The sequence below is a fragment of the Microcebus murinus genome, chromosome 6 (assembly GCF_040939455.1).
Source record: "Microcebus murinus isolate Inina chromosome 6, M.murinus_Inina_mat1.0, whole genome shotgun sequence".
In the NCBI taxonomy this organism is placed as follows: domain Eukaryota; kingdom Metazoa; phylum Chordata; class Mammalia; order Primates; family Cheirogaleidae; genus Microcebus; species Microcebus murinus.
Window position 1 is genome coordinate 45168452 of NC_134109.1, and position 25825 is coordinate 45194276.

A 25825-nucleotide genomic window follows, 5' to 3' on the forward strand; every position below is an offset into this window, starting at 1 on the left:
CTATTTTTGGGATATTATATGGATATTTTCTAAGACATTGGAAATCACTGGAACCTTGCATGAAACTTGTCTTAACCCCTTACCCTACTAATTTTGGTTACTCAGGATCTCAATTTTATAGACAGCTATCTCTCTAATGCTAAAGTAAACTTAGGTATAATATTTAATATAATTAAATTATATGCTGTAGGAAGTGATACACTCTGGCTTGAAATTTGGATTTTAAAACTTTAAATGATTGTATTAGGTCATGAAAATCTGTTTTTGCAATAACTAAATATTAGGTCATTAAATATGAAATGCCCAATTTCAAATCAAAAGTATAGTTTATTATATCTTGAAGAAGCAGTACATTAATCAAAGTATGTACCTAAGCTATCCACACAGTTTTACCATCATAATGGTAGCTTGTTTATACTGGCAGCAAAGAAGCCTGGAGAGCCAGTAGTGATGAAATCGGGAAAGGCATTTTCCACAACTTGTTGAGAATCGAATATTTTTCCTTGAAAGAAGTGGTCCAAAGCCTGGAAGAAGTGGTAGTCACTTCTTCTGGTGAATGTGGTGAAGGACAGAGAGTTTCCAAGTCTGGCTTCTGTAATTTGAGCAAGGTTGATTGTGCACCATGTTGTCAAGTGTTGTCTTACAAGAGGATTGGTTTCTCTCTATTGACCATTCTCAGCTGCTTAATTGTAAGCATCCTCATTTAATTCAGTTGATTGCAGTAGACATCCACTGTAATTGACAGAACAGGTTTCATGAAGCTATAGTGGATAATACCAGCACTGGACCACCAAAGAGACACCATTAGCTTTTTTGGATAAATATTCAGTTTTGGACTGTATTTATGAAGATGATTGCACTTCACCTTTATCCAACCATTGTGCCGAATGCTTGTGATTGTCAAAAATAATCCATTTTTCATCACATACCAATATGGTGTAGAAATGGTCTGCCTTTATGTCACGACAGAAAGAAAGGCAAGCTTTGATACGATTTCTTTTCTGACAGTCATTTAATTCATGTGAAACTCATCTATCCAGCTTCTTTACCTCACCAATTTGTTTCAAAAGGTCCAATATTGTTGGAATAGTAACGTCAGACCTACTGCTAATTCACACATAGGTCAAAGTGGATTTGCTTCCACTACGCTTTCAGCTCATCGTTATCCACCTTGGTTTCAGGTTGCCCACGTGGCTCGTTTTCAAAATAAAAATCACTAGAATAGAATTTCTCAAACCATCAATGTACCCTGCGTTCATTAGCCACATCCTTCCCAAATACTTCATTGATAGTTTGAACTGTCTGTGCTGTACTGGTTCCATGAACTCATATTTGAAAATAACACGAATTTTTGACTTATCCATGGTTTCACAAAAATTGCGCTAAAAATCTTTAAAAGATAATCACAAGCCAAAATGTGTGTTTGAAAGACTGAGGATTGTACCTTCACAATAAAAATAAAACAAGAAGTGTCAAAGTGAAATGTCAAATTTAGTACTTAAGGAAATTGGACATTTCATACTTATTAACCTAATACAAGATTGTAGGTACTATGTCTCTTTTTAGGAGATTGAATCCTAAAATGTGTGACTCTGTGATTTCTCTTTTCAGAGGCTGATAAAATACCAGTAATGCGCGGACAGTGGTTTATTGATGGTACTTGGCAGCCTCTAGAAGAAGAAGAAAGTAATTTAATTGAGCAAGAACATCTCAGTTGTTTTAGGGGTCAGCAGATGCAGGAAAATTTTGATATTGAAGTGTCAAAATCCATAGATGGAAAAGATGGTAAGACCAATCAATATATTTAACATATTCTATAAACCAAATAAGTAATTGATAAAATTTAGAGTAGTTCATAAGTTTGACATAGTAATTCAGGAGGGCTAGAATTTATAAAATTTGCTTTCTAAAAAACATTCTAGAATTAAAAACTGTTCTGAACTATCTCAATTTTTATTTTACTTAATATATATGTTCAGTGGCATGACACTAACACAATTTACTATAAATGTACACATTGTTGTAATGTGTTCCCTGAGTTAGTCCTTTTTGGTAGTATTTAGTTATCAAAGAAAGTTGAACTTACCAAAAAGTTCCTTGTCATTATATCAAAAGGACAATTTTGTAATATTTTAATGTTGGTTCTTTTCCTGAAGTAAAAAAAAAAAAAAAAAAACACCTTAATTACCTATGTATATCTCTTAGCTGTCTCCCTATTGATAAGCATATCAATTTTTAGTATGAAGTAATCTCCTTAGAATTCCTTATTCAGCTTTTGGATATGTTTGCAATAGTTGAAAATATTATATAATAGCAAAGACTGCAATGTTTTCATCATGTTTCTGAATCTTGAGTAAACTTCAAAATAATGTGGTGAAGTTAAAAATACTTCTATTGTTCCATTTACTGCAGGCAGTGGGATCAACTATTCTGGTGAGTATAACTGTACAGGGAGATTAGAATTTGTAGATTTCTCTACAATTTTTTTCTATTAATAAAAGTGTTTCTTCATCTGTGCCTGCCTTTATTTGGGAGGTTTCTTGGCAAGCCCTTCTGAATCCAGGGAATTAAAATAAGAATTAAGTGATTTTTTTTTCCCCTTCCCCTCATAAAACAGCTTTAAAGCAGAAAAACTAAGTATTGAGCAGGTAATTCACAGAATGCAGCTTGAAAAAAAATGAATTATGTGTTTGGAAGTAATTATTATAACAATTGATGGCAAAACAGTAAGCTTTAAATTGCAACTTTTGTTTTCTCAATAGCATCCCACATTTTTTTCTCTCTTCTTTTTGCTCTCTCATCTTTCTCTGAACATACGTATTATATACCCATTTATCACAAGCAAGGAAACTATAGGTTAGCTTATATCAAATTAAAATATCTTTTGTGTCTAGTTGGTTAAAAGTCTACATAACTGAGGAGACTTGGGACGTCTGAATAAATTGACAGTTAAATCTAAGAAGAAAAAATTTTTTTTTTTGAGACACAGTCTTGCTTTGTTGCCTGTGCTAGAATGAGTGCCATGGCATCAGCCTAGCTCACAGCAACCTCAAACTCCTGGACTCAAGCAATCCTTCTGCCTCAGCCTCCCTAGTAGCTGGGACTACAGGCATGCGCCACCATGCCCATGCCTGGCTAATTTTTTCTATATATATTAGTTGGCCAATTAATTTCTTTCTATTTATAGTAGAGATGGGGTCTCGCTGTTGCTCAGGCTGATTTCGAACTCCTGACCTCAAGCAATCTACCCGCCTCAGCCTCCCAGAGTGCTAGGATTACAGGCGTGAGCCACCACACCTGGCCCTAAGAAATTTATATAATAATAGTTGTCTGTTACATGCCAAATACCATACTCTATGAGTTTTAAAAATATTATCTCATGTAGAGTCAAGTATGTCCTTATTTCACTGAAAAGTTCAAGCTAAAGGTTCTTATATAGCAATGTATGAAGAGCAGTTCAGTATGAGAGCTGTATCTACATTTCTACAGATTGCCATAGAATCAGGATATTTCAGTTTTCAGTTTTATTGGTACCAAGTCAACGGAGCAAATGAGCAGACCAAGCAGATGGAAGCAAGTGAAGTGCCAAAGTTTATTAAAGCATAGTACATTCAGGAAAAGGAATGGGTCAACCCCTGTGAGTGGAAGAGACCCTGAGTTTAACAAGATTTCCCCTTTTATGCTGATTCCCTAATTTAATGTTAAGTGGGGGGTGGAATATTCATGAATTTTCTTGGAAACGGATGGAGAATTCCTGGAACTGGGAACCCTTCCCATTTTTAACCTTGTAAGGCAATTTCTGGGGGTTACCATGGTATTTGTAAACTGTCCTGGCATGGGTGGATGTGATTTTTACTGTGTTAATGAGGGTAGGTCACTTGAGGATACTGTCACCCTCTTTGTACACATGTCCCAAAGAGCCTCTTTTGTGGCCTTGGTCGTATCTCCAGTCTGTGGCCTTTCTACCTCTTTTTGGTTGGTCATTCCTTGGAGACCACCTATCATAGACCAAACATCTGTTCAGTCCCTAGAAGCCCCCTTGACATGTCATCTGTTCTTTCTTGGAAGCCCCCCTTCTGGTCAATTTGTTCCCCTTATTGCAGGCAGAGCATCTCTTAATGTCATCTATTTCTCAGTGGAAACCCCCTCGACAAAGCATTTGTTCCGCTTCCTTGTCCCAACCCCAGTCTCCAGATTGAACTAAGACTGATACAAGAACATGGTTTGTGTGGTAGATTTTTTTTAGAATGTCTTTGAGTGTGTGTGTGTGTCAGTTCTAGAGTATGAAACTAGGATATTATGGTGATATATTTTGTTATCTTTAAGGATATACACTGGTAAAATTTTAATTTGTAAATGGAAAATTGTTCAACTGTTAAAATACCTTTGCACTGTAATCTGTCAAAAATGATTCTTTGAGGTTCATTAGAAGAAAAAAACTATTTTTTATAATGTAGTGTGGCATAGGTAAATATTCAGCATGTTTTGTTATTGACAAAGATAAGCTCAATTGAGTATATATACTGTTACAATTTTCAATCATTTTGTTATTTAGTATTATATCAAAATATATTTATATGTTAAGATGTGACATTTGATTTTGAAGATTATGGGAAATTTTGTAGTACATTTAAAAATTATAGCTAATTTTAAGGAAAGAACATTTATGTCCAAAAAGCTACCATTGTTGGGAAAATAACCTCAAACTTGTCATATCTACAAAGATTTAAACATAATATTTTGATTATTTTGCTCTTACCTCTAAGTTTGTGAAATTTTATATTTCTTTAGTTCGAAGGAGGAAAAATACATTTTTCACCTAAATTTTCTCATGTATAGATGATAAAGCCTTGACTCTATGTTGTCAGGAGATTTCGAATGCTTCCATATGTGGATGTAATATTGTGCTAGTCACTTTTATGAAAGAAATAGACAAAGTTTCTACCCTCAAAGAGTTTTCAACCTATGAGAGCAGACAAAGCCAACAGATGAGAACAGTTAAAATTAGTATAGTACAAAAAGAATAAGTATGGGATAACATAGTAGACAGTGAATATCACATATTCTTAAAAGATATTTGGAATATCTTTTGGATATTTGAAGAGAGTAGGTGATCACAGTACAGTGGAGCTATTCAAATATGGCTTTCCAGAAAAGTCCCATTTAGTGATTAAAAACATTTTTTTAAAATACTATATTCAGAGACTTATTAAGTTCTCTAGGGGATTTCAAAGAAATTAAAGAGTTTTTTTGCCTTCAGGGACATTAAAATGAATAATTCCTTTTTTCTTCTGACCTTGTTTTGTTAAGATAGCTGTTGACACATATAGATTGGGTGTATAGTTATCCCTTGGTATCCATGTGGAATTGGTTCCAGAATGCCCCATGGATCCCAAAAGCTGAGGATGCTCAAGTTCCTTATATATATGGTGTAATATTTGCATATAACTTGTGCACATCCTCCCATATACTTTAAATCATCTCTAGATTACTTATAATACCTAATATGATACAAATACTATGTAAATACTTATATGCTGTATTTTTTATTTGTATTATTTTTTATTGTTGTTTTTTGTTTCTTTCCTAAGTATTTTTGATTCATGGTTGGTTGAATCCACAGATAGGGAGTGCCGACTGTATTCAGTATTTTTCTCCTTATTAATTTTCCTAGTAATCTCAAAATGAGCATTGAGTTAAAGAGACTGATGGAAGTTTAGTATACTGTACAACCCTTTTTTAGCATTCAAATAAAGATAACTCCCCAAAAGATAATTATTTCTTGTGATTTATATGCTTTAATCTGAATTTAGTTATCTCTAGAGTTAAAATTGATTCTCTATTCACCTCACCCACTAGGCCAGGAAATGTTTATCTAGCAGTTTAACAAATGGAAGCCTATTGTTTAACTTGGGATGAATGATACAAATAAAATCAGGCCTTCAAATAAGTAATTTGATAAATACTTAAATCTAGTACTAGATTGCTATTTCACTCATTTTACAATTTATCCAGGCACATGCAATAATCAGTAAAAAAGGTTGAACTGAATGGGTTAGTGCTGCGCATCACTGTGGTCAAAAATTGTGTAACCTCAATTCAATTGTGAAAAAACAAACTCAAACTCACATTGAGGGCCTTCTATAAAATAATTACCAATGTTCAAAACGTCAAGGTCATGAAAGATAAGGAAAGATCGAGGAATTTGCCAAAAATTAGTGGGAACTAAGAAGACATGACAATAAAACGCAATATGGTATCCTGAATTGGACTCCAGAACAGAAAAAGATATTAGTGGAAAAACTAGAGAAATCTGAATAAAGTCTATATATTAGTTGATAGTATTATATCAACATTAATTTGTTAGTTTTGATAATTGTAGTTACACAAGATGCTAACAATAGGGGAAGCTCAGGCCAATCCGTCTTCTTTCCCAGCCCCATCTATCTCGTTGCTGCCCACAGGGCCCCCTTCTTTGGAATTCTGAACAAAATACAGGGACTTTGAGGGCCTGGGCAGCCTTGCATTCCTAATATCAACACTACCCTTGCTGCTGTTTGACACTTGTACCAACAGTATACTCTGTGTACTATTTTTGCTATTTCTGTTAAGTCTAAAATTATTCTAAAATAAAAAGATTTTTTTAAAAAAAAGGCCAATAGAGGGATTAAAATGAAATACTAAAAAATACTCAATTAACCTAACTAAAAGAAACCCGGAAAGAAGAAATGGAGAAACAAAAAATAGATGAGACAAAGAGAAAAACAAATAGAAAAATGGTAGACTTAAATTCACCTATATCAATAATTACAAATATATTTGTAAGTATAAGTCAACTAATACTCTGATTAAAAGGCAGAAATTGACAGATTTGATAAGAATGCAAGACCTAACTATGTACTGTCTGTAAGAGTCACACTATCAGTATAAAGTCATAGATAGATTGTAAGTAAAAGCATGGAATTTTTACTGTTCAAGCTAATTTGGGGTGGCAACACAGGTGTTGGTGGCACCGTAAGGATTTATGACACTGAACAATTTGGTGGGTAAAGTATGTAATCCTATCACTGTTGCTGAATAAGAAAAATCCCGTAATGTGAATATAGTATTTCAAAAGTCAATTAAAAAGATGGAGCAGTTACAGGGGGAGGGGTTTTGCTAACCTTTCTAACCAGCTCTCCTTTTCTTCTCTCTTGGTAACTAGGAAGATTCCCACCTTCTAGCTTTTAGTTACTACTTAATTTTTATAAATTTATCCAACTTTATTTCTCTGAGGTCCAAGAAAGGTTGCCTGGAATTTTCTCATTATAGTTGGCAGGCTTGAGACATACAAGGCTGCTTCCCTGTGGTTGGAATTTTTCAAGTTGGCAGCTTTTATAAAAGGAAAGGTTATTAAGTTTTTCTGTTCTTGGGAATAGTATATCATTATCATCAGCAACCCTCTTTTGTGATATTTTCTTGCTTTCATAATTATATAATGAAGAAAATTTCCCTAAGAGGTGAAGTAGTAAGGAAATTTATTGAAAAATATTGTTAGTGTTTTAAATCTTTTTCATTGCTGTATAAGACTTTAATATATAAAGAACATTTTTATTAATGTTAACATTTAATAAATTAGCATTCACAGTTGTATGTTGAGTTTATGTATACTTTTGCTAATACTACATAAGAATTTCCAACTAAAACTTTAAAAACAGAAAAAGTTAAATAGTGCTTTCTGGCACATGAATTTCCTTTAACAGTGATCTCTGTTTGAATTGATAGTAAATTCTTTTTTCCTCTAGTGTACTTATAGTAGTAACCCTAATTCCATGCTTTGGGTTGAAAAAAATAAAGATAGCTGTGCTATAGGATGTGTAACAAATAAAATGACTCTCAAGTGAAAATTAAGTTTGAGAAGAAAGTAAAGAACCATTTATATCTCTTTAATTTTTGTGAATATGTTTCTCTTTTTTGGGGGTGAGAAAATGTTTTTTGTTTATCTGTATATTGGGGTGTTTATTTTTTTAATCCTTAAATTATACCATTTTTTCAGGAAAAAAAGCCTTCATTTGTATATCTCGACTAGCTTCTGAAAGTGTTTGTATAATTTTAAATGTGGTCATATGGTCCATACATTTCCCATTTAGCAAATATGGAATTGGTTCATGTTAATTTTACTACCATATTTACGAAATTTACAAACTAAATTTACAAAATCTAGTTTTCATTCTTTGATAGTAAAGTCTCTAGTTTGTGTCAGTTTGATCCACTTTAATATGTTAGCAGTTTTTTCCTAATGAATTTTTTGTTTAAAACTGTTCCCTTGTTTAAGTGGTATATCTATTCCTTAGTAACTGACCAGAGGCACTTGAAAGAAGAAACATTTTCAGTGAAGAAAATTGCTTCAATTGTCATTTTCCATCTCTCTGTGACAATGAAATGTTTTTATAATCTGGATGTAACAACCCAGCTTTTAGTCCTAGTCTATAGTTTTTATAGTCATCTAGTTACATATAGGTGTAGGTATTAAGTGTCTTAAGCACTTATCAGCTATTTTTATTGTACAAATCTTTGCATATACTTCATCTGTATATACAACTGATTTGTTATATTTTAGTACTATACAACAGGAATTAAATATTTTTATATTTGTGCAGTATTTAACCTTTGAATGTCACATTATAATATAGAAGGGAGTGAGGATGAAAATCAAATGTTTTAGAACATAAATTTGAACTAAATCATAAAGGTTCTATAATTTATTAATGGAACTGATAAGAAACTGATTTGTAAGCTTCAAGTGGACTTTTAAATAATTGCTTACTTAAAATGAAAAGAAATTTATTGATATATAACTAGCAAGATTTGACAGGGAAAATGTTGACTTTAAGGTTATCTACTGATTTGCCAAATATCAAGTTTGTGCCTGGCTTTGCTCTGTAGTCTGTTTCATGCTTACAAGATATCATAGCATACATTCTTACTAATGATTTTTTTGTTATTTCATCACTAATAAATCTTTCCCAAAGGACAATTAAAAGTAGAACTTTGAATTTGATTTTTTTCAGTATGAGTTTTATTCTTTTTAAAATTTTATAATTTTTTGTTCTTAAAAGTTTTATTCTTTAAAGTCTTTTAACAACTTGAACAGAGTTGTGAAAAGATTATTTTGTTTCAGAGGGAAGGCTCCATTATGGTTCAGTAATGAAAAGTATCTAGTGGAATGTATACCCTGGTATCTTCTCCAGGAAAGCTGCCTTAGATATTTAAAATGTTATTTATTGCTTTCTCAATTTGTATTTATCAGCTGTTGGCTATGTCAGAGTCACAAATTTGGTGAGAGTAAATAACCTTAGTATTGTAAAGCTGGAATTTATAAATCTCTTAAGCATTCAAATATGCTATGTTCTTTTTTTTTTATCCTATCTATGCAAAGGCGTTAAATGTGATAATCACATAGTTGTCTTTAATAAATTTAGATATCATTTGCCTTTTTTCATTCAGTAAAAGTAGAACATGTATTTGATAAACATTAAACTAATGTTTTGCTTTACTGACTTTTAATTAGAAATAATATAAATAAAGCATTTAGAATAATGTTTGTCAAATACAATTCATTTTTTAAAGTTAATACTACAATGGAAAGGCAAAATGGCAAACCTCATTTAAAATTTACTTTGAAGCTCAGTGTTTTTGCTTTCTTAGTTGTCTACCACCTCCCTCCCTTCTCCCTCCCTTCTCTGTTCAAATGGAGAGGAAATAAGGAGAGTACAGATGCGGCAGGTCTTAAACGAAAGCGTTCCCAAGGTACAGTAATTGTAGTTTTATTTCTCCGTGTAGTTATATTTCTGGCTTATAGCATTCAGTTGTGTTTAAAGCATAGAAATCATTAGTTTTATAAAAACTGTGTCCATTGTGCTGTTTTGCTTAGTGTTCCTTTATTATAAGTATGTATAAACATTTGTAAAGTATGTGTTTACTCCAGTACTACTGGGATGTTCCCCAGTATTTTACTTTAAGACAACATGTGGATGATTTAAGGAGAAACAAAATTTTGCTGGCTTAATGCTATTCTCTAAATATTTCAATCTTATAGTTTCAATGTTTTAAGCAAATATTGCTCAAAACTATTTTAACAAAAATGTGATTTAGAAATGTTAGATTAAAAAGCTTGAAGTAGAGACTTGGATCAGATATGGAATTATTAATAGAAAAATAAATAATTGTTAATCCTTTGCAAAGGTTTTTTTAAATGTATGAATAGTTCTTTTATTTAAAAAGCTAACCTTGTACATTATTTTCTTTGGAACTGAAGGTATTGTTCATGTTTATTATATTAATTGAATCTTGGTCTTGTGTATAATGTTAGTAATATATCCTGGCAGGTAAGTAAAATTTAAATTGGTTTTTCATACATTTTTGAAATTACATTTGTAGCATCACTAAGGAAGTGCATTTTCTCATAATGTACTTTGTATTCTAGTAGGGAATATGTTTTCATAAAAATGTCTTATGATCTCAGATCTTGACCAGAGCATATATCTTTTTATATTTAGCTTGAAGTTATTTTCAGCCCATCCTCAAAAGAGTTAGACTCTGCCAAAAACAGGCTTTGTGGCAAAGTCACTTAATCTCTTTGTACCTCTGTGTCTTTATGCATACAATGGGGGATAATATTTTGCCTTAAAAGGGTTTTAAGGAAAAAATCAGGCATAGTGATTTGAAGGTGCCCAGTTTTCTGAGAATGGGTATGTGAATTTTTTTCTATTTATATACTAGAGATATAGAGGAAAATTTAAGGCCTTCAGAATATAAGAATTATCAAATTATGAAATGGTGAATATGTTATGTAAATTTTTTCATTTCATTGCTTCCACAAACATCACTGAATTTGTGATATGTGCCAGGCACTGCGCCAGGACACTATATTTGGTGCTAGGTTTTAAAAATGATCAAGACAGCAGTCCTTGGCTCATAGAGCTTTTGAATTCCTAAAGATACAGGTTTGGATTTTTTTTTAAGACCTCATTTTCACCAAGCTTACCCCTAGATACAGAAATGCAATGACCATATTGATTTGAACATAATAAAAACACGTTTCCTTAATTTTTTATTATTATAATAAAATATCCTTCAACTTTGGATTTTTGCTATGATGAGTAATATCTAGTGATAATTGGCTTTACTATCCATTACAAAAATACCTTATATTTTAATACATTATTCTCTTGCCAGTTTAAAAGTAAATTTTTCCCTCTGAGTCTAATTTTGTCTTGCACTGAATGAAATTTTTACAAATCTTTTGATTTTTTTTTTTTAGTATTAATAAAATCAACAGAAGACATGGAACTTAAGTTTCTATGTCAAAGCTGTTGAGGTCTCTCTTTGAGTAGAAGGAACAGTTAGTCACGTCACCTGGGAAAGCAATTCTTCAATCGTGAAAACACATATTAACTACATATTAGAGGTTAAAATTATGGCAGTTAAAATAGTTACTCCATGTTGCCATTCCCTGTAGCCTGGTTAATCGTTTATAAAATAAAGTCTTTACCTATTACTTGCTTCACATAAAATTTTTTAATATAATATTTTTTATTGAACTGGGTTATATATCTGTTATTAGATAATATTGATTCCAAAATATGAGTATTACAATTTTTCCACACAAATGAAGTTTGCCTTGGAGACCTTCAAAATAGTTTTTCCTTTTTGCAACAGCTATTCATAGTTTCAAGTTGAGTCGAAACCATGTGGACTGGCACAGTGTGGATGAAGTATATCTTTATAGTGATGCAACAACATCTAAAATTGCAAGAACAGTTACCCAAAAACTGGGATTTTCAAAAGGTAATTGTTCAGTTTTACTGTAGCTTGTTAAAATTTTGGGAATCTGACTTTTTCTCTTATATCCAAAATAGACAATTCAAATTCTATTTTTAGTATATTTTAAATATGTATTAAATTTAGTGATGGGTTCCTTGTTAAAATGAAACTTTTAAGGTGGTTGGATTGTGATCTGATAAGATTGATACATATATTTTATACTTAGAAAAGCACAAAAGCAGTCAAACCAGAGGCGGTGAAAATAACACACAACAGTTGAAATATAGTGTCAAGGTAGATGAGGACTGAAAATTTTTCATTGGATCTAGTGACATGAGGTCATTGGTGACTTAGATAGATTAATGGAGCAGAAGCCAGATTGGTGTGGGCTGAAGCTGAAATAGAAGGTAAGGAAATGGAGGCAGTGAAAATAGACAATTCTTTAAAGGAGTTTATCCTTCCTTCTTTTTCTTTTTCCCATAGTTTCTTGCTTTGGTGTCATATCCAGTTTACTTTATATCAGAGCTGATCAATACACATCATCTTATAAATTTTACTTCCTCCTCCTACCCAGTGAAATTTTTTCTTAATATATTCATTTTACTTCTTTTTTTTTTCTTTAAACATATTGTGAAAATACTATTTCTCAGAGTAAATAGTAAGCTTAGGATGATAATCTTTCTACAGCATCAAGTAGTGGAACGAGACTTCATAGAGGTTATGTAGAAGAAGCTACATTAGAAGACAAGCCATCACAGACTACCCATATTGTATTTGTTGTGCATGGCATTGGGCAGAAAATGGACCAAGGAAGAATTATCAAAAATACAGCCATGTAAGTTCTTTGAATACATTCTATATCTAGTCTGTAATGCAAACTTTTGTCCAAGGTATAAACAGTTTACTCACATCACTGCTTATTTCTTGAGTGCCAACTATTCTAATATCTCTAAAGTTATAGATCAAGTGTCCAGACCAAATTTTGAGAATGACTCTACTTTGATTCCCACCACAGCCACCACCACCACCCCAGTATGGAGAAGAGGAGGGATAAGAAAGCCTTTTTTAACCTAATATAATTTATGTTAATCTAAGGTTAAAAGCAAGAAAAAGGTCTAGGCTTTAAGTTTATATCTTAGTCTCTGAACTTCAGAAACTGAGAATACTACAAAGTTGCACAACTCTGAAAAGGCTGAGAATTGTTTGCCAGTTAGCCTCTTAACCTTTGCTACCAGAGGAAACTGAACTGTAAATTTTACACAGAAAACAGTGGATGCTTTACCAATACACCAGGCAGGCTATTTACCTCATACATTTTTTTTTTTTTTTTTTTTGAGACAGAGTCTCACTCTGTTGCCCAGGCTAGAGTGCCATGGCATCAGCCTAGCTCACAGCAACCTCAAACTCCTGGGCTCAAGTGATCCTTCTGCCTCAGCCTCCCGAGTAGCTGGGACAACAGGCATGTGTCACCACGCCCAGCTTATTTTTTCTATATATTTTTAGTTGGTCAATTAATTTCTTTCTATTTTTAGTAGAGATGGGGTCTAACTCTTGCTCAGGCTGGTTTCGAACTGCTGACCTTGAATGATCCACCCATCTTGGCCTCCCAGAGTGCTAGGATTACAGGCATGAGTCACCCTGCCTGGCCCTCATAAATTTGTTTATACTCAGCTTTATTCTAAAAACTCTTTAAGATACTAATGAGGAATCTGTATGTTTAAAAAATGTTAAGGACTGTGTTAAAAGAGAATGTTGGGATCGGGGGTTCCACCACAAATTTGGGTCTGAACCAACAACTAAAGAAAACTGATCAGTTACACATTTACAATGAGAATAAATCACTTGCTGTTGAGAAGCACAGCTTATCTGATTGTGAGGCTTCAAGTAAATGTGTTTCTTGAGTCCTTATAAAGCAAATAATGTGTGATACCAGAAACTATGTCCTTGAGCAAAAACATCTCTGTAATAATACAGTGTTGAGTTTTGTTTTATCAGTACTTTTTATCATAACATCTCTTAATGCCAGCTGATGGATTAAAGCAAAAGTACAATTCAACCTAAAAGTAAAAATCTTGTCAAATAATGCCAGGCCACCCATATCCTTTTCAATCTCCATAGTGTGTATTATGGAAATCTCTTCCCTCTGATCCCTGATTTTATTTTCTGATGAGTTGTCCATTACTTCCCATGATGTTTATGTTCATATGTCAGTGTGCAAATATTTTGCTTGGAGATCTAGAAACCTGAGAACTAGGTTTAGTGGCATATTCTCTCTGTAGCCATAGATAAATGAGAAGGTTATTAGTTTGATTTCTTTGGTATGAGTGAGAGAAATCCTATCCCAAAAAAGCTTAAGCCCAAAGGAGAATTTAGTAACTCTTAAAACTGAGGAGTCTAGGAATGATATTGTCAAACAAATCATCAAAATCCAGTTTCTGTCTACCCTACTTCCTTCACTTTGGAGCTATTCTCGGACATCTTCTGTGGTTCCAAATGTAGTTTATATCATCTTGTGTTCAAATTCAAGAAAAAAGAATAGCCAGCCTGAGCAACATAGCAAGACCTTGTCTCTAAAAAGAATAGAATAATTAGCCAAGCATGGTGATGAATGCCTGTAGTCCCAGCTATTCTAGATAGTCTGAGGCAGGAGGATCACTTGAACCCAGGAATTTGAGGTTGCAATGAGTTATGATGATGCCATTGCACTGTAGCCTGGGCAACAGAATAAGACCCTGACTCCAAAAAAGAAAAAAAGAGTAAGTTTTTTTTCCCAGGAAGTCTTAGCTATTCAATGCATTTCAGTAACTAATGATGTTGCATGCAACTACAAGACCCATACATGTGGCCATGCAGAGTCTGATTGGTGGAAACTTGTATTTCCACCCGAGAATCAGGCGGAAGTTGACTTCATCTTAACTGTAGAGAGAGGTGGAGCCACAGATAAAAACCAAGAGGATACTATTGTAAATAAAATGAATGAATCCAAGGTAGCTCAAAAAAAGAAGTGTCCACTACAGTAAGGATTGCCCTCATTCTTTCAGAAACAGGTTAATTTAATGGGAAAGTTTCCATATAACTTAGTAATTGATGGAAAATATTCATACAAAAGGGAATTCTGCTTAGTAATGGATGGGAAAATCCAGAGGATTTCTTACCCTTTCCCTGCTTTCTACCAGATTCCTAAGTTAGTTGTCCATGCCTAGAAAGAAAGTAAAATTAACTTCCTCTGTATAAGTGCCATTCCGAAGCTGGTTTGTACTTAGAATTTGATTTGTGAGACGGTAGTAGAAATGAACAAGGTAAACTAAGGGATTACCACTCTCCATTCCTTTTGTTCTCTAAGAATCTCTTGAAATTATGTTTCAGATGCCTGGAAATAGAGGTTTTTTACCTTTTACCTTATTTTAATGAACTTGCTAATGAATTCAAACTGGTTTTAATCACTTTTATTCAGCAAAATGTTTATTTACGTAGGTTGAGGAAAAGTTTATAGATAATGTTTGAGAATGTCATAATTGGTTTACTATTAATAAAAGGAATGAAGGTACCATATTTTAAATACAATTGGATTTACTCTTTGTGGAGTTTTACTACAAGGGAAATCTTCATTGAAGTTACATATCTAATACCTAAATTAGTAATTGTAAAGCTATAAATTTTTTAGAATATAAAGAGATTTTTAGTTGAACATAATAGGTTGAACACATGCTTATCTTAATTCCCTCCTGAAGCCTCACTAACAATGCTAGCAAAGGAATTTGAAAAAGAAAAAAGGTGTAAGTATAAGAAAACGGGGAGAAGAAACAATAGCAGACAAGAATGCCAGCAAAACGTATGCTGTTGAATGGGAAATACATTCATGTGGCTCACAAATCAAAATATTAAAATGTATCTTGGATCACTTGAGCCAAGAAATTCAAGGGTGTAAAGCACTATGATTGTACCTTTGAATAGCCACTTTTTAAATGAAAATCCTGAGACAAAATAGAAAAAACCAATCCCCAAACTGAAAGGGGACTGAGAAACCAAAGAATGACTCATACAAGACCAGCTTGATGACTGAGATGTGTTTATTAGAGGTTGCTTACTAGGGGACTTACTCCTGGGTGGCACAGGAGCTTTCTTGCCTACAAAATCCACATCAGCCCACCCTGTGTCCTGGCCTTAAATCTCTTCCCAATGAATAATGCAGAGTTTTTACATTGTATCTTTGCTTGTTCACAGTGAAACATATCTCACAGGCATAGTACCACCATCATATGCTGTCATATAACCCATGTTATGTTAATGATATTACAGTTTCCCTCTAGGTGGGGATTTTAGTATTAATTACAGTTAGCTAAAGGACGCTACGGGACAACCATAGCAGCTCTAAAGCAGTAAGGGGCCAGTTTGAGCTGGCTGTCTCAGGGCAAGAAAGTACTGAGGCACCCAGGAAAGTGCTGGACACTCTTCCTAGGCCTCACAGTTATTTCGATACCTGTTTGCCTACTTTGTAACAATTATGCTGAGTACTTAAGGCTAGCACAGTGTTTCTGTTATGTGATGGGGAACCTGTGTATTTCCCTTACCAGTATAATACCAAAAAAATGTATCTTTGGAGATCATTGTTTCTGAGTTTGTATTTCCCTCCTTAACGCGTGTGCACACACACACATTTATTTTTTCAGAGCAGTTTAATGAGCCCTAATTGGACAGTAGTTATTAAATACTATTAATCTCTTTCTTCCCTTTTCAAAATATGAATTAAATATTCATTTTCTAGCAGAAGAACTTGAAAGTTGAATAACCTTATAATAGAACTGAAAAAAAAAACTTTGATTTTTGGGCATGGCAATGTAGTGGCACAGTAATGGGTTATACTCTGACCTATCTTATAATATTATTAAATCATTCCTTTTCTCATTTCCCCCGGCCCCCATTGGTCTCAGTGTTTCTCATGCAGCCAAGACCTATAAATTTAAGAAATATATTTTACCATTTTTAGTAAGGCAGACTTGGGGACGTAACCACAGCATATCCATCTTTCACTTCTCCTCTCATCTCTTCTCCTTTCTTCTCTCTCCTTCTCTTTTTCTCTTTTGCCTTCTCCCTCCCTACTTCTTTCCTCTTTCTTTCCCTTTTTTCCCATTCTTTCCCTTTTTTTTTTTGAGACAGAGTCTCACTCTGCTGCCCTGGCTAGAGTGCTGTGGCGTCAGTCTAGCTCACAGCAACCTCAAACTCCTGGGTTCAAGCCATCCTCCTGCCTCAGCCTCCCAAGTAGCTGGGACCATAGTCATGTGTCACCATGTCTGGCTAATTTTTTCTATATATTTTTAGTTGGCCAATTAATTTCTTTCTATTTTTAGTAGAGACGGGATCTCGATCTTGCTCAGGCTGTTTTTGAACTCCTGACCTTGAGCGATCTACCCTCCTCGGCCACCACAATGGCATGTGCCTATAGTCCTGGCTATTCAGGATGGTAAGGCAGGAGAATCAGCGTGGGTGACATAGCTGGACCCTGTGTCTAAAAAAAAAAAAAAAAGAAGAAGAAAAGAAATGAAAACATACAAGTACTAGGGATTTTTTTAAAGGAGTTTGAATTCTTTTAGAACTTAAGAATAGAGATAACTATCCTAACTGACTTGATCCAGAAGCAATAAGGAAAAATACTTATAAATATATCATCCAAAAAACCATATGGCAAAAATAAATAAGGCAAACTGAGAAAACATTTGCAACTTATATCACAGACAAAGGATCCCTAATACATTAAAATGTTCTAAAAATATGTCCAACCACCTTTTAGAAAAATGGGATAAACATATGAACAGCCAGTTCCCAAAAACGGAAATGCAAATGGCTTTTAAGCATATAAAAAGGTGCTTAACCTTTGCTCATGAAATGTAAACTTAACTAAAATGTCATTTCTAGACTATTAGATTACCAAAAGTCCAGAATTTGACAACAAACTCTTTTGGCTAGGGTATAGGTAATAGATATTCTCAAAGCACTAGTGGAATGCAGTGAAGAAGGCAATGTGGCAATATATCAAAATTACATATGTGTTTATCCTTTAACCCAGCAAGCCTACTTCTAGGACTCTATCCCAAAGATAATATCAGCAAAAATTACAAAAAGAGACATTCACAAGGCTATTTGTTGCATCATTACTTGTATAGGAAGTTATTAAATACCTAAATGTTCACCAGTAAGAGACTGGTTGATAAACTACAGCTATTATATGATGGAGTAGTATGCGATTGTAAAATAAAATGAGAAAGATCTCTACATATTCCTCTTATTCTTTGAAAAGATCCACAAAATTAAGAACCCTTTTACTGACCAAAGGAAAAAAAGAAGACTCAAATTACTAAAATTAAGAATAAAAGAGGGGACATTACCAGTCTTATAGAAATAAAAAGGATTATAAGGAAATACTGTGCATTATTCTATGCCAACAAACTATATAACCTAGTTAAAATGGATAAATACCTGGAACAGGGGTCCTCAAACTTTTTAAACAGGAGGCCAGTTCACTATCCCCCAGACCGTTGGAGGGCTGTTGGAGAGTGTGGTGCACATTCCACACATGCGCACTGTGGGCCCGGGACCAGTCGGCTGCTAAGCAGGACAGGCAGCGGCGGCAAAAACACCCAGTGGGCTGGACAAATGTCCTCGGCAGGCCGCGTGTGGCCCGTGGGCCACAGTTTAAGGACACCTGCCCTAGAAAGACATAAACTATAGAAACTGTTTCAGTAATCAGTTTCCCAGAAAGACACAAACTACCAAAACTTGGTTGGGTAATGAGTAAGAAGAAATAGAATATCTGAATAAACCTGTAACAAGTAAAGCATTTGAATTAATAATCAAAAAACTTCCTACCAGGCTAGGCCCAATGGCTCATGCCTGTAACCGTAGGACTTTGGGAGGCCAAGGCAGGAGGATCATTTGAGGCCAGGAGTTTGAGACCAACCTGAGCAACATAGCAAGACCCCCACCCCCACCCCATACACAAAAAAATGTTAACATTATCCAGGCATTGTGGTACATGCCTTTAGTCCCAGCTACTCAGGAGGCTGAGGCAAGAAGATCACTTGAGCCCAGAAGTTGGAAGTTGCCGTGAGCTAATGATGACACCAATACACTCTAACCTGGATGACAGAGTGAAACCCTGTCTCAAATTAAAAAATAAAAAATAAAAAAAAAAAAAACTTCCCACCAAAACAAAAAACAAAAGCCCAGACCAGAATCCTCACTGGTGAATTCTACCAAACATTAAAAGAATTAAGCCAGGAGCAGTGGCATGCACGTAGTCCCAACCACTCAGGAGATTAAGGCAGGAAGATTACTTGAGCTCAGCAGTTTGAGGCTGTCATGTGCAATTATTGCACCTGTGGACAGCCACTGTACCCTAGTGTAGGCAACATAGACCATCTCTTACAAAAACGGAAAAAGTGGAAGAATTAGCACCAATTCTTCACAAATTCCAAAAAATAGAAGAGGAAGATTTTCCAACTCACTCTATGAGTCTCTTATACCCTTATCCCCAAAACAGATAAAAGCATTTAAGGAAAAGAAAACTATAGACCAATATCCCTTGTGAATACAGACCACAAAAATTCCCAACAAAATACCAAACTGAATCCAGCAACATTTATAAAGGGGTGGTCATACGTGATGATTAAGTGGGATACATTCCAGGAATGCAAGGTTGGTTCAACATTTAAAAAAATCAATCAAGGTTATACACCACACAAGTAGAATGAAAGGGGAAAAAAACACATCACGGGGTTTTTGGATGCAGAAATGGCATTTGACAAAATCCAACACGCTTTCATAATAAAAACACTTAGGAAATTGGAAACAGAAGGGAACTTTCTCAACTTGGTAAAAGACAGCTACAAAAAGTCCATGGCTAAAATTATACTTTAATGGTTTCCCGTCCTACTTCTATTCAGCATTATACTATACATATCAGCCAGAACAATTAAGCAAGAAAAAGAAACAATAGGCATCCAGATTAGAAAAGAAGAGTAAACTATCTCTGTTTGCAGATAACATTATATATAAAAGATCCGGGGAACACACACACACAAAAAAAATGCAGGCTAATAAATGAACTCAGCAAAGTTGCAGTTTACAAAGTTAATATACAAAAATCAGTTGTATTTATATACTAGCAATGAACAATCTGAAAATGAAATTAAGAAAGCTATTTATTTTACTTTAGCATCAAAATAATAAAAGACTTAGGAATAAGTTTAACAAAAGAAGAGCCAGATTTGTACTCTGAAAAATATAGTACACCACTGAAAGAAATTGAAGACCTAAATAAATTGAAGAGACATCCTGTGTTTGTGGGTTAGGAAACTGAATGTTGTTAATGTGGCAACATTTCCCAAATTGATGTACACATTGAGCACAATCCCTATTAAAATATTACCTGTGCCCCCTAAAAAAATCTCACCTGTCTTTTTTGGAGAAATGGATAGGCTGATCCTAAAATTTACATGGAAATAGAAGGGACCCAGAATAGCCAAAACAATCTTGTAAAAGAATAAAAATGTGAAGGACTCACACTTCCTGATTTTGTAACTTGCTACAAAACTCTAGTAATCAAGACATTGTGGTCCTGGCTGGCATAGGAATAGACATAGGTCAATGGGATAGAATTAGAGTTCAGTTGATCTTTGACAGCAATGCCAAGGCAATTCATTGTGGAAAGAATGGTCTTTTCAACAAATTGAGCTGGAACGACTGGATATGCACATGCAAAAGAATGAAGTTGAACCTCCATCTCATACTGTATACAAAAATTAATGAATTAATTCATTAATTCAAAATGATTCAAAGACCTAAATGTAAGACCTAAAACTATAAAACTCTTAAAAGAAAATATAGGAGTAAATCTTCATGACCTTGGATTAGACAATGGTTTTGGAGATAAGATATCAAAAGTAGAAGCCATAAAAGAAAAAAATAGATAAATTAGATTTTGTCAAAATTTGAAAACTTTTGTTCTTCAGAGGCCACTACGAAGAATGAAGACAATCTTCATTCAGCATGGAAGAAAATTTGCAAATCATATATCTGTTAAGTCTAGGATATATAAAGTACTCTTATAACTCAAAAGTTGAGAAAAAGAAATAACCCAATTTTTAAAATGGGTAAAGGAGTTGAGTAGACATTCATCAAATAGCATATACAAATAATCAGTATGCATATGAAAAGATGCTCAGCATCATTAGTTATTAGAGAGATGCAATTCAGAACAGCAAAGAGGATGACTCTCATCAAAAAAAAGGGAAATTAACCAGTGTTAGCAATGATGTGGAAAAATTGGAACCCTTACATGTTGCTGGCAGGATTGTAGCAAAAATTTTGTAATGAATATTTTGTAAATAAAGGTACATTTAGCTACAATTTCCTATTTTCCCTATGTATGGCAACTTTGGGTACACCCTGTATAATTGGATGAAGTCATAAGCAAATGGAAGTGTTATGATAAAAGATGTTTTATATAAATACGTGAAGTTATTCTCATAAAGTTTTATTTGCTTATTTATTTATTTATTTTAGGATGAGAGAGGCTGCAAGAAAAATAGAAGAAAGGCATTTTTCTAACCATGCAACACATGTTGAATTTCTCCCTGTTGAATGGCGGTCAAAGCTTGCTCTTGATGGAGGTATGTTTTGTTTAAAAATTGAATAGTTTATCCAATGGCAAACTTTTACCAAATATATAATAGAAAATTTTAGAAAACACTTTTTGCTCATTGGGAACAAAGTATCTTCAGTTTAGTTACTCTCTCTCTGTTCTGTTTATAAATCCATTGACTTGTAAAATAATTATATTATTTGGACCACCATATATAATAAATTTCATAGATAGCACTGTTTTCATGCATGTCCTCTCTGGATTGGGAGCGAAGGTGCAATGTAGAGGGAATAAAATGTTTTCTAAAGTTTTTAACACTAATGTGATTTGTCAGTACTTTTAAATCATTTGTTGTCTATAATTCCATATGAGCTTACATTTTCTACCTAATACTTTTCCTCCCGTATACTTGGAAGATAAAATTCTCAGTGTTGTTTTGTTTTTTGTTTGTTTTCATTGCTATTATTCATGCATTCCCTGGGCCAGTGAATTATAATCTAACACAGAGAATTTATACATTTATTTAAATAAAACCATTTTAGATTTTTTTCCTTAAAGAGCTGTTATCAGCCAAAACATGTATCTTTCTTTACATAAAGTTGTGTCCTCTAAATATTAAAGCCACTACAATAGAATGTTTAGGTTAATTATTTATATAATCTAGAAATTGAGAGAATTATATCAGACATAATTAAGCAGTTGCCTTCATGGAGCCTTCACTATGTGTCTGGCACTGTGCTGTGCATTTTATATGGAGTATCTCATTTAATTTTCTCAAAAATCTATGAAATATCTACTTTATTTTCTCCATTTTTACTGATTAAGAAACTGAAACTCAGTAAAAAGTAAATTTAAGAATGTCAGGCAGAATCCAGGTGTATATGATGCCAGTCAGAGTCCATGTTCATCACAGTGCTAACCTGCCTCCCTGGATGATTTCTAAGGATTCTTCCAGGTTTATAATTCTGTCTCATGGACAGTTAGGAATGTCAGGTATAGCTTATCAAACCAAAATGCCATCAAAAATAGTGATGAGTTAAAAAAAAATGTGACCACAGTGTTCTAGTGTAATAACAATACTATTCTTTGGGCTTTTCCCATTCATGCAGATAAATTTCTTAGGCTATTCAGGATGTACACAACATGGATGAATTAGCCTTACTAAACCCCTGAGTTTGTAATTTTTGTTAAGCTTTAAACTATGGTAGTTTCAAAAGCATTATGATGAGTTTTCAAAGACAGTCTTGCAAGACTACATACTTCATGCTTTCATTTATATGACATTCTGGAAAAGACAAAACTTCAAGGACAGAGAACAAATCATTAGTTGCCAGGGTTGAGGGGAGGAGGAGAGTTTGAATTCATTGGAGCAGTATGTGGAAGTTTTTTAGGGTGATGGAACAGTTCTGCGTCCTGATCATGGTGGTGGTTATGTAAAACTCACAGTCAATTTTACTGTGTATAAATTTAAAAATAATAATAAAAGGGTATCTACCCACAGTGAACATTATTGTGCTTATTGGTAGTGAAAGGCTAAAAACATTTTCTTTAAGTCAGGAATTAGCTAAGGATTTTCACTCTTATAATTTAAACATTCTACTTGAAGTCTGAGCAGTATAATAAGATAAGAAAAAGCAGTAATAGTTACGAGGAGTCAAACGTCTGTTTTGATTTGCAGGTCATATGGTTGTATACTCAGAATATACAGAAAAATTATTAGAATTTTAAGATAGTTTATCAGGCCAGGTGCAGTGGCTCATGCCTGTAATCCTAGCTCTCTTGGAGGCCAAGGCAGGAGGATTGCTTGAGCTCAGGAGTTCAACACCATCTGAGCAAGAACGAGTCCCTATCTCTACTATAAATAGAAAGAAATTAGCCAAAGAACTAACAAAAACATACGAAAAAATATTAGCCGGGCATGGTGGCAGATGCCTGTAGTTCTAGCTACCCGGGAGGCTGAGGCAGGAAGATAGCTTGAGCCCAGGAGTCTGAGGTTGCTGTGAGCTAGACTGATGGCATGGTACTCTAGCCCAGCCCAGGCAACAGAGAGTGACTCTGTCTCAAAAAAAAAAAAAAAAAAAAAAAGATAGTTTATCAAGGCTGTAAAATAGATGGTCCATATATAAAATAATTGCATTTTTGTAAACCAGCAACAAGCAGAAATCGTATCAAAAATACACGGTTCTAAGAAATCTAACAAAAGATGTATATTTATATTAATATTAAGTTAAAACTATTAAGATAATAAATACAACTTAAACACAAAGATAGATAATTTTCTTAGATTGGATCATTCATTATCCCAGAAATGTTGATTCTCCCAAACTGATCTATATTTTTATATATTTTTTTCACACTTCCCACCTCATGGAACCAAATTGATCTATAGATTCTTTGCAGTTCCAATCTAAATCTCATAATTTTTCATGAAACTTGACAAGCTGATTCTAAAACGATTATAAAAGGACAAAAATAGCCAAGACACAGAACAAGAGAATGGAGGAGGGTATCCTGTCCTACTAGATAGCTAGACTTATTACTCTATTTAACTTTTATAATTAAGACTGTTTACTGGTGTTAGCACAAGGATCGCCAAATAGATTCGTGCACTAGATTAAAGACTCCCTTAACAGACCTGTGCTTAATTTGGAAATCTGGTATATGTCAGAGCTGGCATTACAGATCATTGCTGAAAGGATGGCCTATTCCCTAAATGGGGTTTGGTAAACTGGTTATCCTGAGGCAGGGGGAGTGAAAAATGATCCCTATTTCACATTTCAAATGAATCAAAGGCATAATATGTATATGAAAGCCAAGAACTTTAAAAATTTTAGAAAAAAATACGAGTATCTTATCTTTATGAAGGTAAGGAAGGAATTTTTAATACACAAAAACATAATTCTAAAGTAACATGGATAAATTTGAGTAGATTAAAATTAAGAACTTCTATTTATCAATAGAGCATAAACCATAAAGAATAAAAGATAAGCCACACACTGGGAAAAGATGTTATAACAGATCATCAGGTATAACCACCAAAGCTTTAATATCCAGGATAAAAGAGCAGGAACTTTAAATGGAAAAGAAAAGGGGAAAAATACAGGTATAAGTATATATATACATATATATGAAATATACATCACCCTAGTAATCAAGGAGATATAAATTAAAACTGCAATGAAATATCATTCACACCCTTCAGGTAAATAATTAAGAAAGTAACAATACCAAGTGTTGAGAGTATATAGCAGCGAGGATTTTTATTCACTGTTGGTGGGATGTAAATTGGTACAATCACTTTGGAAGATGATTTGACATAATCTTGTAAAGTTGAATGTGTATGTGCCCTATGACAGCAATTGTACTCCTACATATATACTCTAAAGAAATTCTTACACATGTGCCTCAAGGAGACATGTAAAACAATGTCAGGATCATAGTTTATAATAGCAAAAAACTAAAAACAACCCAATGTCTCTCAAAGGAGAATGGATAAATTATATGTATAGAGGAAACCACTATATAGGAGTGAAAATGAGTGAATTAGAGCTATGTGCTTCAACAATCTCAGAAGCATATTTGGAGGGGGGTGTGAACCATAGACAATACCTCAATTTACACAATGTTCAGAATCAGGCAAAATGAAATAAAATATTTTGGCTTTGGCACATAGTAAATGCTGTAGAAGTAATTGACTACGATTATTAATATTATTGAACACATAGTAAAATCAATAAAGAAAAGGAAAGCATGATTAATAAAATGCTCATTGTTGGTTACTCATTGTTGGAGAGGAATAGGTCTCTGATTATTTAGGGTAATAAGATACTGGCAGTATTATTACACTAGTAGGAACATGTTTTTCTTTTTATAAGTTATTTTTCAACTGCCTATATATATTTATACCCTCTTCTGTATGTGCATGTATTTCACAGTAAAAAATTTTTTTCAGAATGTATTAAATTGACATGTAAGTCACACCTTTCACTTTTACAATTTAAAAATAGGCACAGGGTATAAATATATTGTGCATCCATGAAAAGCCAAAATATTTCCCTTTATATCTTTGAAAAGACTTTTAGCCTTTGCTTGTCATTGCCTTCCAGTTATTACTACATTGTATTAAAGTAAGAAAGAAGTAAAAATAAAATAACCTAGAGACAATGCAGTGAAAAACTAGAGGGTAATAGAAATTGTACTTAACTAAAATCATAAGCTTTTTCTATGCCACCTTGTTCTTTAAAATAATAATATTCATCCAAGTATAGTACTTCTTTATACTTCTATAAGAAATGAAAAATTTTTTGCCCCTCTAATGATGTTATTCAGTATCTAACTAGAATAACCAGCAGGGCGTGGTGGCTCACACCTATAATCCTA

The 25825-nt window shown here is 33.7% G+C and overlaps 1 protein-coding gene across 8 annotated transcripts in view; it reads left to right on the forward strand.

Annotated features, from left to right (window-relative positions):
* The window catches only part of DDHD1 (DDHD domain containing 1), an 85576-nt gene that overhangs the window by 26309 nt on the left and 33442 nt on the right, over positions 1–25825 (forward strand). For 3 of the 8 annotated variants that reach the window (XM_076004022.1, XM_012757982.2, XM_012757984.2), the window contains exons 2-7: positions 1612–1785; positions 2413–2433; positions 9688–9789; positions 11701–11829; positions 12493–12640; positions 21367–21473. In XM_076004022.1, coding sequence (XP_075860137.1) covers positions 1612–1785; positions 2413–2433; positions 9688–9789; positions 11701–11829; positions 12493–12640; positions 21367–21473 — 681 coding nt within the window. The remainder of the gene's footprint in view (positions 1–1611; positions 1786–2412; positions 2434–9687; positions 9790–11700; positions 11830–12492; positions 12641–21366; positions 21474–25825) is intronic. The other 5 variants (XM_012757985.2, XM_012757987.2, XM_012757986.2 and 2 more) reach the window with 3 other exon arrangements.